Genomic DNA, 14,886 nt, shown 5'->3' on the forward strand with positions numbered 1-14,886 from the left:
TCGTTCGTGGTTTGTTGTTATCATAATAACTTAGCATCTAAATCTTACTTTTTTATATTATTTAAAAATGGTAATTTTATTTTGATTTCATTATTGTATGGTCGAATTTCGATGGAGTTGCGACACAGAATGTTTCTGTAAGTTATCAGAAATATTAATTGTGTGTAAATAGAATGTAACGGAACAAATATTATGCTGCTATTTCATGAAAGTTCTGAATCTTTTACCAATGATTTTGGCAATCATCATTCGCTCAAAAGGAATAATACCAACTGATTTCTGTCATACTGGCATTTTTAATATCCCCATGCATTTTCTCCCATTCTTGTAAAGTGGACATAAAACCCAATGGGACTCCCCATTGGGAGACCAAAACCCCAATGGGAGACAGGAAAACCCAATGGGAAGGCAAACTTTGAATGTCTCCCCTGCATTTAATTTTAAGGGTAGCTCTATTCAAAGGCAAGCTTTTACTTGACTCTTTCCCTATTATTGACTGGTCTTTAAAATTATTCTCTAAACAATCTAAAAAAAAGTAACTGAGTTTGCGCAAAATTGCGAATTGGAGGCTATTTTATGCGAAATTCAAACACTTATTTTGTAAAACTGCAGGCAGCAGAAATATAGCTTTATACATATAAAAGGATCCTTTACTTATACAGGGGGGCAAAGTGACTTATTTTGAAGGTAGTGAGTCACATGGATCTGCAACTGACTAATTCTAAAGGTAGTGAGTCACGTGGTTATGTAGTCTTTAGGCAATGACAAACAAGCCTTGTATGTAAAATTCTGATAAACGCAGGACTCACCTATGACACAGGAGCACCTCTTTTTGAGCCAAGTTTTCTGATGAAGTTTGATGAAGCTGTGTTAGTTTCAGGTATACGGCATATCCCTGGTTCCTCGTCACATATATATCCATGTGGACAGCAATGTTGATGATCATCACAACAAACCCCCTGTACAAACACCATAATAAATTGTTTAAATATGCCGTTTCGCTTTTTCTTTAGTTCATGATTTCCAAATACACTATAAGAAATGTATAGTTATAAGGAATAAAGGCAAGGAGGCAAATATTAATAAGCTCAAATAAAAAGCTTAAGTTTAAAGAAAGCTTTAAAAATTTAAGATTCAATTTCATTTAATTTGCATTTGTGAAAATACAACCTTTTTTAAACTGCCTCTTCAACAAAAGGTTGTATGTCATATGTCCTTGAAATGTTTGACCCTGTTTCATTATTATGCTTACATTTGGCATAGGGCAGCAGTTGTATCCACCTTTTCCATTCCCACAACAAGAATATCCATCTGGACATTTTGTTCCATCTGTACAAAATATATCACTTTCACTAACTCCTAAATTTGTCTCTTTATTCAGTACTGTATTTTCAATGTTTTTGACAATTTCAATATGTTTTGTATCCTGAGTGTTGTCATGGTGTCTATTTGTCCGTATCCATGGCAACTTGATAATTCCTTTGACGCATGCGCCAGCACCTATGTCACATCTGTAACTATGAGGACAGCAGTGTTGTCCATCATTGCAACAAACAGCCTGAAACATGGCAATATGTTTTGTCAATGTTATTAATTGTCTTCTTTGTCTTCAAGTTAAAGAAAAAAAAACAATTTGGTTTTAAATTCAACTTTGTAACTTTGTCATGGTGAATATTGCTCATAAATGCCGCCGAGATGATAAAACCATTCGCTTTAAAGAACTCTTTAAAAAACTTACAAAGAAGAAGCATCATTTTCAAAATCAATTTTGACATTTTGGGATGGTTCATTCATTTTTTAGTGTTGAAAATTGAGTAGGGCCTTATCAGTTCCTTCAGGGAGTAAAACATATTGACTTTTTACTGACACCTAAGATTAACATCTACAAAAACATGTTTGCAATAATTTTTCATCTTTTAACTTAGTACGACTTCATAACTTTTAAGGTTGTAGGTCCACCTATCAGGCGTTCCTGTATAACTAACAAGTTATTAGCATTCTCCATAACGTTTTGTTCTTGTTTTGCTTTAAGAAATGGTTAAGGGATTGATTTCTTATCACCTAGGTATATCAATGTTAAAATAGAACATGGCCGGGTTTTGTCTTTTTTTCTAGTTATTATACATACATTTATGTAACAATATGCCTTTATGTGACAAGGATCAACAAAATCTTTGTTTCTCCGATTCAAATCTACCGATTAAGTATATATAATACAGGAAATGGCAAAAATACTGAATGAATGTCAATTCATGCGTTGATGTGTAATAGTGCTATATCTTTGTTTTGATGCCAAGATTTAAAATAGTACGGATTTGATGAAGGAACCGTTTTTCTTAAGGCATATTGCGAAGTTCACACTTACATCAATCATTGGACAACAAATATATCCGCCAACTTTATTTTTACAGCAGGTGTTTTCAGCCGGGCAATATTTTTCATCCGGGCATTGGCCACCATTTTTTAGTTCTAGAGTAGTTGGATTTTTATCATTAGCTTTAGTAACACTATTTTTCTGAATAACAAAAAAAAAATTTTTATAGTTCTGTTGTACTTTACAATTAATGTTATACTTGTGTGTTTGAATTGCCCGGGGGTTTAATACATATTTTGGGTCAAACATGTCATATTCTTAGGGCTGATCCGCCTAATAGCCTTTCCTGTATAGCCAACCAGTAATTACCAATTTCTCCATACCGGTCTCGTTTTATCATAATGAGTTAGAGATTTATTTCTAATAAACTAATCATATTGATATAAAAAAAGAACATGACCTGGTCTCTTGCATCAAAGATAGTTTGGAAAGCAAATTATTCGGAATAATCTGCACTTAAAATAAATGTAAAGCAAATTGCTATAGAATAGCCCCGTTATGCATCTATTTTCTCTTTATGTTAACAACAAACACTGTTTAGTTTGTGAGGAAAAAGACATTTTACCACTGGTTCAAAAAGCATTATTATTATCCAAGTAGTCCATTGATCACACCTGACATCAGTATCCAAGAAGTCCATTGATCACACCTGATATCAGTATCTCAACTCGGGTCAAATTACATCATACATGTATTCAACAATTTCAATGTAATTAATAATAGGTATTATCAAGAACTCCACTGTTTTTTTCTGTATCGTGGAACCATTTAGTACTCTAGGATGAAAAAATGATTAATGATTAATTACACTTACATTTGGTAGGGGACAGCATCCATAGGATTTAACGCCATTGTTCATTTCACAACAGGTCTGACCATCTTGACATTCGGACCCATCAGGACAAATAACATCTTGAATATTCTCCATTGCTGGAGTCTTGACAAACCAGTCTAGCTGGATGTCATCACGGTTACATTTTCCTGAAGAAACATCACAAGTTGTCCCACTAGGACAACAATGTACACCATCCGAGCAACAAACTGCCTAAAAAGTATAAAATTTACGTTTTTCTAAACATCATAAACATGAACGATTGCTTAAGCCAACCAATGCGTCCTAATCCCGCACAATTGTCGATGTATTTAAATGTACATCAGTCAATAATAAAGGCAGTAGGAGTACATGGGGATTATCAAGACATATGTTAAAGCTTATGAATCTTATGTGTGGAACAATTCATGAGTAATATTGCAGGACTGACAGAATTTTATAAATAATAGGTAACAAAAACAGAAAAAAAAAACAGAAATCTAGATATGGACAATTGATGATATAGGAAATGTTTGGTAATATTTTGCTTTGAATACACCTTACAAATCAGCATTGATACAATATTAATTATAAAGACATTTGGCAAGTTATTCATCCGTAAAATACAGATCAGAATGTCAGGATTATATTGCAAACAACCATTATTACAGACATAAAATTCTCAATAATCTTCCAAGGGAATTTATAAAATAGCAGTTTTCTTTTTTGGGAAAATAATTGATTACTTTATATAGTACATGTTATGTATATTCTTTTTATAAATATCACATTTATCCAATGTAAAGCAACGTTACAAACATTTAGTGTAATAAATACATATGTAACAAAATTAAGCAAAACTAAAAGTGTATGGATTTTAATCTCAACAGCAATTCAACAGAGATTCATACAGTAATTTAACACTAGTGTTGTATCAAGTAGCCAATAAATGTATAAAATTTGATTGTTTATTTACACTTGGTAATGGACAACATCCCCACTGGCCTGATGACAGTTTACAACATGTGTTACCAGATGGACATTCATGAGCTGAATCACAACGAACATTTCCTACTTCTTTAGCAGGTTGTTTCACAAACCAGTCTATCTGAGTGCCAGCCTGGTTACATTTTCCTGAAGAAACATCACATGTTGTTCCACTAGGACAACAATGTACACCATCACTACAACACACTGCCTAGAAAGAAAGCAAATTTAACTTTTACTAAACCAAATAGAGAATTTTACAATGACATTATATTTAAAGGAATCCGCTGATGTTTTATCACATGATTGGGACTGGAAATATATTTTTGCGATTTGTGTACCATTTGGTGTAGGGCTAGACCAATAAGTTGCATGCAAATTTAAAGGCCATTACCTCGCCCCGCATTTTTAATGTGCAAATGACCTAAACATAACAGTTGTTGCAACGATTTTTGCTCAAATAAGCTAATAACCAACCAAAAATCGATTATAAATTTAATTCTACACTTAATTCTTGTTCATCATTTACAGATTTTTCAATTTGAAGTGCTTCAATTAACCTGTGTAAGAATTTCGATTTTTAAGGCTTTTAAACCTCAGTGGAGCTCCTTTAACTTAATCAAACAATGTCATCACAATCATAGAATTTGATGTATTTTCAAAAACGTCCCTTAAAAATAAAGAAAAATAAATTCAAATGTAAAAAAAGTATTTAATTTGGGAAGGGCAACCCCACTGGGCCCCGAGACAGTTTAAAAATTTTTTTACCAGTTGGACATTCATGAGCTGAACCAAAGAACATTTCCTACTTCTTTAGCAGGGTTTTTCATAAACCCGTCTATCTGGTGCAGCCCGGGTTACATTTTCCCGAGAAAAATCCACGTTTGGCCCCTGGACAAAGGTACACCTCCACAAACACTGCGTAATGTAAACATTTTCAAAACAAATTAAAAAAATTTACAAAATTAACATAATTCACACTTTAATTATTTTTAAACAAGGGATTAATGTAATTTTTGATGGTATTAAACAGAGATAAGGTTAAAACTGGTAAACTGCCAAACTTGAATGAAAACAAAATGTATTAAGTTTTATTTCACATCAAAACAGCAAAACCATTTAACTTTAAACAAGTGCTGTACTATTTGCTACTTTATTTACGTTTGACCGGCGTACCTGGCCAAGTGGTTAAGACGGTTGACATCAAACAAAATTTCCCCTCACCACTTTGGGTTCGAATCCTGACAGAGACTTTTGATTATTCTATGTTAGGGAGGCATCTGGCTAATTTTAGTAAAGTCGTTGGTTCTACTCAGGTGTCCGTTTGTGCATGAAATAATGCACAGAAGGGCACCAAAGGTCTTCCTCCGCAAGTAAAGCTGGAAAGACGCCAGATGACATATACTTTGTCAGTGAAACATAAAAACAAGTAAAACAAACAAACAACTTTACATTTGGTAATGGACAACATCCCCACTGGCCTGATGACAGTTTACAACATGTGTTACCAGATGGACATTCATGAGCTGAATCACAACGAACATTTCCTATTTCTTTAGCAGGTTGTTTCATAAACCAGTCTATCTGAGTGCCAGCCTGGTTACATTTTCCTGAAGAAACATCACATGTTGTTCCACTAGGACAACAGTGTACACCATCACTACAACACACTGCCTGTAATGTAACACATTTTCAATCAAAATATTAAATAATTTACAATATTAACAAATAATTACAGCACTTAATTATTTTTAAATCAAGGAGCATTAATGCCTAATTTAAAGCATGTGTATTAAGCAAAATTAAGCTTTAATTTTTGTAAAAGCCAAAATGAAAAAACAAAAGTTTAATTTTATTCACATCAAACAGCAAAAACCCCATAATTTAAACAAGTGCTGACTATTTGTACTTTTTTACGTTTGCCGGCGACCCGGCCCATGGTAAGACGGGTTTACATCAAACAAACTTTCCCTTTACCCCTTTGGGTTGATCCCACAGAGACTTTTGATTTTCATTTTGGGGAGGGTTGGCTATTTTTGTAAAGCGTTGGTTTTTCAGGTGCCTTTTTTTGCATAAAAAAATCACAAGGGCCCCAAAGGGGTTCCCCCGCAAATAAAACTGGAAAAAGCCAAGAATATATTGTCAGGGAAAATAAAACAAGTAAACAACAAAAACTTTTCATTTGTAAAGGCAACTCCCATGCCTGATGACAGTTACAACATGTGTACCAGATGGACATTCATGAGTTGGATCACAACGAACAATTCCTATTTCTTTAGCAGGTTGTTTCACAAACCAGTCTATCTGAGTGCCAGCCTGGTTACATTTTCCTGAAGAAACATCACATGTTGTTCCACTTGGACAACAATGTACACCATCACTACAACACACTGCCTAGAAAGAAAGCAAATTTAACTTTTACTAAACCAAATAGAGAATTTTACAATGACATTATATTATAGGGACTCCGCTGATATTTCTTCACATGACGGGACTGGAAATACATTTTTGCTATTTGTAAACCATTTGATATAGGGCTAGACCAATAACTCGCATGCAGATTTAAAGATTATTACCTCGCCCAACATTTCCAGAATAATTGTTTGTTATGTGCAAATGACGTAAACATGAAAGCTATTGCAACTGAATTTACAATATTTGCTTAAATAAGCTAAAAACCACACAAAAATCGATTATCAATTTAATTCCGAACTTAATTCTTGTTCATCCTTTGCAGATTTTTCAATTTGAAGGGCTTCAATTGACCTGTGTAAGAATTTCGATTTTTGTGTTCTTAAAGTCTTTTTTTACCTCAGGGGAGCTCCTTAAATTCTTTCAAACAATGTCCTCACAATCATAAAAGTTGATGTATTTATTCAAATTCAGTCTTAAATATCAAAGAAAAAATGAATTCAAATGTGAAAAAATGTGATTTACATTTGGTAATGGACAACATCCCCACTGGCCTGATGACAGCTTACAACATGTGTTACCAGATGGACATTCATGAGTTGAATCACAACGAACATTTCCTACTTCTTTAGCAGGTTGTTTCACAAACCAGTCTATCTGACTGCCAGCCTGGTTACATTTTCCTGAAGAAACATCACAAGTTGTTCCACTTGGACAACAATGTACACCATCACTACAACATACAGCCTTAAAGAAAAGAAAATAAACTTCTTTTTACTAAACCAATAAAGAAATATATATATCAAACTATGTAAAATTTTAGGGGCATCCCTGGCCGAGTGGTTAAGGTTGTTGACTTCAAACCACTTGCACCACATCGCTGTGGGTTCGAATCCCGACAGGGATTTTGGATTCTTTCATGTGAGGAAGCTATCCAGCTAGCTTACGGAATGTCTGTGGTTCTACTCAGGTGCCAGTTCGTGCCTGAAATAATGCACAGAAGGGCATCTGAGGTCTTCCTCTTCCAGTAACAAGAGGGCCATGATGGCCCTGAGGTAGCTCACCTGTATATAGGCCCCCCAACCCCCACCCCCCCCCCAACATGCAGGCCAATTTAACCCAAGGGCTTTTATTTTGCACAAAACTTGGTAGACACCCATAAGAAGATGTTTCATGCTAAACATCTAAGCTCTAGCTCATTGGGCTTTTTAAAAAGAAGATTTTTTTTTCAGTTTTTACTATACACATATAGTTAAAAACAATGACACCCTGGGGCCGGGCCAGTTTTGACCCAGGGCTTTTATTTGAACAAACTTTGTAGACACTTACTAGAAGATGTTTCATGTTTAATATCTAAACTCTAGCTATTTGGGTTTTTTCAAAGAAGATTTAAAGTTTTTGCTAAACACATATAAAGAAATCAATGACCCCCGGGGCGGGCCAATTTTGATCCAGGTCTTTTATTTGAACAAACTTTGTAGACACTCACTAAAAGATGTTTCATGCTTAATATCTTAACTCTAGCTATTTGGGTTTTTTTCAAAGAAGATTTTTTAAGTTTTTGCTATACACATATAAGGAAAATCAATGACCCCGGGGCAGTGCCAATTTTTGACCCCAGGGCTTTTATTTGAACAAACTTGGTAGACACCTATTAGAACATGTTTGATGCTCAATATCTTAGCCATAGCTCTTTGAGTTCTTTAAAAGAAGATTTTTTTAAGTTTTTACTATATGCATATAGGGAAAATCAATGACCCCCCGGGGCGGGGCCAATTTTGACCCAGGGCTTTTATTTGAACAAACTTGGTAGACACCCATTAGAACATGTTTCATGCTAAATATCTTTAGCTCTAGCTCTTTGGGTTCTTTAAAAGAAGATTTTTTAAGTTTTTACTATATGCATATTGGAAAATCAATGACCCCGGGGCGGGGCCAATTTTGACCCCAGGGCTTTTATTTGAACAAACTTGGTAGACACTCACTAGAAGATGTTTTAATGCCAAATATATAAGCTCTAGCTCTTTGAGTTCTTTAATAGAAGATTTTTTAAGTTTTTACTATATACATACAGGGAAAATCAATGACCCCCCGGGGCGGGGCCAATTTTGACCCCAGGGCTTTTATTTGAACAAACTTGGTAGACACCCATTAGAACATGTTTCATGCTAAAAATCTTAGCTCTAGCTCTTTGGGTTCTTTAAAAGAAGATTTTTTAAGCTTTTACTATATGCATATAGGGAAAATCAATGACCCCCCGGGGCGGGGCCAATTTTGACCCCAGGGCTTTTATTTGAACAAACTTGGTAGACACTCACTAGAAGATGTTTCATGCCAAATATCTAAGCTCTAGCTCTTTGAGTTCTTTTAAAGAAGATTTTTTAAGTTTTTACTATATGCATATAGGGAAAATCAATGACCCCCCGGGGCGGGGCCAATTTTGACCCCAGGGCTTTTATTTGAACAAACTTGGTAGACACCCATTAGAACATGTTTCATGCTAAATATCTTAGCTCTAGCTCTTTGGGTTCTTTAAAAGAAGATTTTTTAAGTTTTTACAATATGCATATAGGGAAAATCAATGACCCCCTAGGGCGGGGCCAATTTTGACCCCAGGGCTTTTATTTGAACAAACTTGGTAGACACTCACTAGAAAATGTTTCATGCCAAATATCTAAGCTCTAGCTCTTATGGTTTTTTAAAAGAAGATATTTAAAGTTTTTTCTTTCGGTTGCCATGGCAACCAGAGTTCTGCATGGAATTAAATTCTTTGAACAATTTTTAAAGGTGACCACCAAAGGAACATTCCTGTGAAGTTTGGATGAAATTGGCTTAGTGGTTTATGAGGAGATGTCATTTAAAGTAAAAGTTTACGGACGGACGGACGGACGACGGACGCCGGACGAAAAGCAATCACAAAAGCTCACCCTGTCACTTTGTGACAGGTGAGCTAAAAAGCTGGACCGTCGCGATATGACCTATACTGTGTTGATGTGACGTTAAACCCAAAAACAAACAAATGTAAAATTTTATAAAACAAAGTGTCTTTCCAGTCTCACACCTAGATATAATCATTTAAATCAAGTCTTACATATCAGTGAAAATAATGAATACCACATAATAATTAAAACTGAAAGTAAATTATTACAAGAACTGTCGGAGGACAGTAACGCTCGACTATTCGAAAAGTTGTCACAAGTGTGTTTCATTGAGTATAATAATGCTTACCTATATGAATACATAAAATTGTCCAAAAAGGTACAAAGGCTTGTTATTAAGATGTTTTATCGAGTTAATCACTGCTTTATTATTATAAAATGCATAAAATTGTTAAAAAAAGGCACAAAACCTACAGTAGTTATGGAGATATTTGCTTAACCAAGAATTTTTAAATAGAAAAAAGGGCATAATTATGCAAAAAAGCAAATCAAGAGTTATTGGACTTGTGCCAATCATGTTAGATAGTCACAGAGAACAAGTGTGTGAAGTTTCAAGCCATTCCCTTCAGTAGTTATGGAGATACCAGCTTGCATGCAAAAACTTAACCAAGAATTTCTAAGTCAAAAAAGGGGCATAATTATGCAAAAAAGAAATCAGAGTTATGGGACTTGCATCAATCATGTTAGATAATCACAGATAAACAAGTGTGTGAAGTTTCAATCCATTCCCTTCAGTAGTTATGGAGATACCAGCTTGCACGCAAAAACTTAACCACAGGGACACCAACGCCGACAAATGGGTGACTGCAATAGTCGAGCTAAAAATGTTACTTTATTTACTGTCAGCATCATCAAATCGTTCTTGTTCTTTAAATACTGAGCAAAGCATTAGTGACATAAATTGTTTTCCAAAAGAAGAAAACACCCTTTCTTATGAAATCATTGATAAACATTGGTATTTCTTTTAATTGGATTAAATTGTTATGGTTTAATATAAATCTATTTCATTTAAATTTCATTATTTTAAAGTTTGTCAACAAATACATTTACTTGTTTTCTTTGACCAATTGTTATTTATTGTAAATTTACATCAAGCAAAAAAAAATTACAAACATTTTAAAGGCGAAAGACAAAGATACAAGTATGTGATTTACATTTGGTATTGGACAACATCCCCATTGGCCTGATGACAGTTTACAACATGTGTTACCAGATGGACATTCATGAGTTGGATCACACTGAACATTTCCTACTAGTATTGCAGGTTGTTTCATAAACCAGTCTACTTGAATGTTGCCACGGTTACATTTGCCTGAAGAAACATCACAAGTTGTTCCACTTGGACAACAATGTACACCATCACTACAACATACAGCCTTAAAGAAAAGAAAATAAACATCTTTTTACTAAACCAAATAAAAAATATATATCAAACTATGTTAAATTTTATAAAACAAAGTGTCTTCCCAGTCTTACACCTGGATATAATCATTGAAATCAAGTCTTACATATCAGTGAAAATAATGAATACCACATAATAATAATTAAAACTGAAAGTAAATTATTTAAATGTTACTTTATTTACTGTCAGCATCATCAAATCGTTCTTGTTCTTTAAATACTGAGCAAAGCATTATTGACATAAATTGTTTTCCAAAGGAAGAAAACACCCTTTCTTATGAAATCATTGATAAACATTGGTATTTCTCTTAATTGGATTAAATTGTTATGGTTTAATGTAAATCCATTTCATTTAAATTTCATTATTTTAAAGTTTGTCAACAAATACATCAACTTGTTTTCTTTGACCAATTGTTATTTATTGTAAATTTACATCAAGCAAAAAAAAATTACAAACATTTTAAAGGCTAAAGACAAAGATACAAGTATGTGATTTACATTTGGTATTGGACAACATCCCCACTGGCCTGATGACAGTTTACAACATGTGTTACCAGATGGACATTCATGAGTTGAATCACACTGAACATTTCCAACTAGTATTGCAGGTTGTTTCATAAACCAGTCTACTTGAATGTTGCCACGGTTACATTTTCCTGAAGAAACATCACAAGTTGTTCCACTTGGACAACAATGTACACCATCACTACAACATACAGCCTTAAAGAAAAGAAAATAAACTTCTTTTTACTAAACCAAATAAAGAAATGTATATCAAACTATGTTAAATTTTATAAAACAAAGTGTCTTTCCAGTCTCACACCTAGATATAATCATTGAAATCAAGTCTTACATATCAGTGAAAATAATGAATACCACATAATAATAATTAAAACTGAAAGTAAATTATTTAAATGTTACTTTATTAACTGTCAGCTTCATCAAATCGTTCTTGTTCTTTAAATACTGAGCAAAGCATTAGTGACATAAATTGTTTTCCAAAGGATATAAAAACACCCTTTCTTATGAAATCATTGATAAAAATTGGTATTTCTTTTAATTGGATTAAATTGTTATGGTTTAATGTAAATCTATTTCATTTAAATTTCATTATTTTAAAGTTTGTCAACAAATACATTTACTTGTTTTCTTTGACCAATTGTTATTTATTGTAAATTTACATCAAGCAAAAAAAAAAAAATTACAAACATTTTAAAGGCTAAAGACAAAGATACAAGTATGTGATTTACATTTGGTATTGGACAACATCCCCACTGGCCTGATGACAGTTTACAACATGTGTTACCAGATGGACATTCATGAGTTGGATCACACTGAACATTTCCAACTAGTATTGCAGGTTGTTTCATAAACCAGTCTACTTGAATGTTGCCACGGTTACATTTTCCTGAAGAAACATCACAAGTTGTTCCACTTGGACAACAATGTACACCATCACTACAACATACAGCCTTAAAGAAAAGAAAATAAACATCTTTTTACTAAACCAAATAAAGAAATATATATCAAACTATGTTAAATTTTATAAAACAAAGTATCTTTCCAGTCTCACACCTAGATATAATCATTGAAATCAAGCCTTACATATCAGTGAAAATAATGAATACCACATAATAATAATTAAAACTGAAAGTAAATTATTTAAATGTTACTTTATTTACTGTCAGCATCATCAAATCGTTCTTGTTCTTTAAATACTGAGCAAAGCATTAGTGACATACATTGTTTTCCAAAGGAAGAAAACACCCTTTCTTATGAAATCATTGATAAAAATTGGTATTTCTCTTAATTTGATTAAATTGTTATGGTTTAATGTAAATCTATTTCATTTAAATTTCATTATTTTAAAGTTTGTCAACAAATACATCAACTTGTTTTCTTTGACCAATTGTTATTTATTGTAAATTTACATCAAGCAAAAAAAAAATTACAAACATTTTAAAGGCTAAAGACAAAGATACAAGTATGTGATTTACATTTGGTATTGGACAACATCCCCACTGGCCTGATGACAGTTTACAACATGTGTTACCAGATGGACATTCATGAGTTGAATCACACTGAACATTTCCTACTAGTCTTTGCAGGTTGTTTCATAAACCAGTCTACTTGAATGTTGCCACGGTTACATTTTCCTGAAGAAACATCACAAGTTGTTCCACTTGGACAACAATGTACACCATCACTACAACATACAGCCTTAAAGAAAAGAAAATAAACTTCTTTTTACTAAACCAAATAAAGAAATGTATATCAAACTATGTTAAATTTTATAAAACAAAGTGTCTTTCCAGTCTCACACCTAGAAATAATCATTGAAATCAAGTCTTACATATCAGTGAAAATAATGAATACCACATAATAATAATTAAAACTGAAAGTAAATTATTTAAATGTTACTTTATTTACTGTCAGCTTCATCAAATCGTTCTTGTTCTTTAAATACTGAGCAAAGCATTAGTGACATAAAATGTTTTCCAAAGGATAAAAAAACACCCTTTCTTATGAAATCATTGATAAACATTGGTATTTCTCTTAATTGGATTAAATTGTTATGGTTTAATGTAAATCTATTTCATTTAAATTTCATTATTTTAAAGTTTGTCAACAAATACATCAACTTGTTTTCTTTGACCAATTGTTATTTATTGTAAATTTACATTAAGCAAAAAAAAATACAAACATATTAAAGGCGAAAGACAAAGATACAAGTATGTGATTTACATTTGGTATTGGACAACATCCCCATTGGCCTGATGACAGTTTACAACATGTGTTACCAGATGGACATTCATGAGTTGAATCACACTGAACATTTCCTACTTCTTTAGCAGGTTGTTTCATAAACCAGTCTACTTGAATGTTGCCACGGTTACATTTTCCTGAAGAAACATCACAAGTTGTTCCACTTGGACAACAATGTACACCATCACTACAACATACAGCCTTAAAGAAAAGAAAATAAACTTCTTTTTACTAAACCAAATAAAGAAATGTATATCAAACTATGTTAAATTTTATAAAACAAAGTGTCTTTCCAGTCTCACACCTAGATATAATCATTGAAATCAAGTCTTACATATCAGTGAAAATAATGAATACCACATAATAATAATTAAAACTGAAAGTAAATTATTTAAATGTTACTTTATTAACTGTCAGCTTCATCAAATCGTTCTTGTTCTTTAAATACTGAGCAAAGCATTAGTGACATAAATTGTTTTCCAAAGGATATAAAAACACCCTTTCTTATGAAATCATTGATAAACATTGGTATTTCTTTTAATTGGATTAAATTGTTATGGTTTAATGTAAATCCATTTCATTTAAATTTCATTATTTTAAAGTTTGTCAACAAATACATCAACTTGTTTTCTTTGACCAATTGTTATTTATTGTAAATTTACATCAAGCAAAAAAAAATTTACAAACATTTTAAAGGCTAAAGACAAAGATACAAGTATGTGATTTACATTTGGTATTGGACAACATCCCCACTGGCCTGATGACAGTTTACAACATGTGTTACCAGATGGACATTCATGAGTTGGATCACACTGAACATTTCCAACTAGTATTGCAGGTTGTTTCATAAACCAGTCTACTTGAATGTTGCCACGGTTACATTTTCCTGAAGAAACATCACAAGTTGTTCCACTTGGACAACAATGTACACCATCACTACAACATACAGCCTTAAAGAAAAGAAAATAAACTTCTTTTTACTAAACCAAATAAAGAAATATATATCAAACTATGTTAAATTTTATAAAACAAAGTGTCTTTCCAGTCTCACACCTAGATATAATCATTGAAATCAAGTCTTACATATCAGTGAAAATAATGAATACCACATAATAATAATTAAAACTGAAAGTAAATTATTTAAATGTTACTTTATTTACTGTCAGCATCATCAAATAGTTCTTGTTCTTTAAATA

At 32.7% G+C, this 14,886-nt stretch overlaps 1 protein-coding gene across 1 annotated transcript in view; it reads right to left on the reverse strand.

The window, feature by feature from the left end:
- The window catches only part of LOC132737521 (multiple epidermal growth factor-like domains protein 6), a 40,320-nt gene that overhangs the window by 5,825 nt on the left and 19,609 nt on the right, over positions 1-14,886 (reverse strand). Inside the window, 14 exon segments of the mRNA XM_060724819.1 lie at positions 810-959; positions 1,253-1,558; positions 2,366-2,515; positions 3,189-3,419; positions 4,162-4,383; positions 5,625-5,846; positions 7,110-7,331; positions 10,678-10,899; positions 11,423-11,644; positions 12,175-12,396; positions 12,922-13,021; positions 13,023-13,144; positions 13,670-13,891; positions 14,419-14,640. Coding sequence (XP_060580802.1) covers positions 810-959; positions 1,253-1,558; positions 2,366-2,515; positions 3,189-3,419; positions 4,162-4,383; positions 5,625-5,846; positions 7,110-7,331; positions 10,678-10,899; positions 11,423-11,644; positions 12,175-12,396; positions 12,922-13,021; positions 13,023-13,144; positions 13,670-13,891; positions 14,419-14,640 — 2,835 coding nt within the window.

This window comes from Ruditapes philippinarum, unplaced genomic scaffold (genome assembly GCF_026571515.1).
Source record: "Ruditapes philippinarum isolate M1 unplaced genomic scaffold, ASM2657151v2 ctg5289_1_1_1_1, whole genome shotgun sequence".
NCBI classification, from domain to species: Eukaryota; Metazoa; Mollusca; class Bivalvia; order Venerida; family Veneridae; genus Ruditapes; species Ruditapes philippinarum.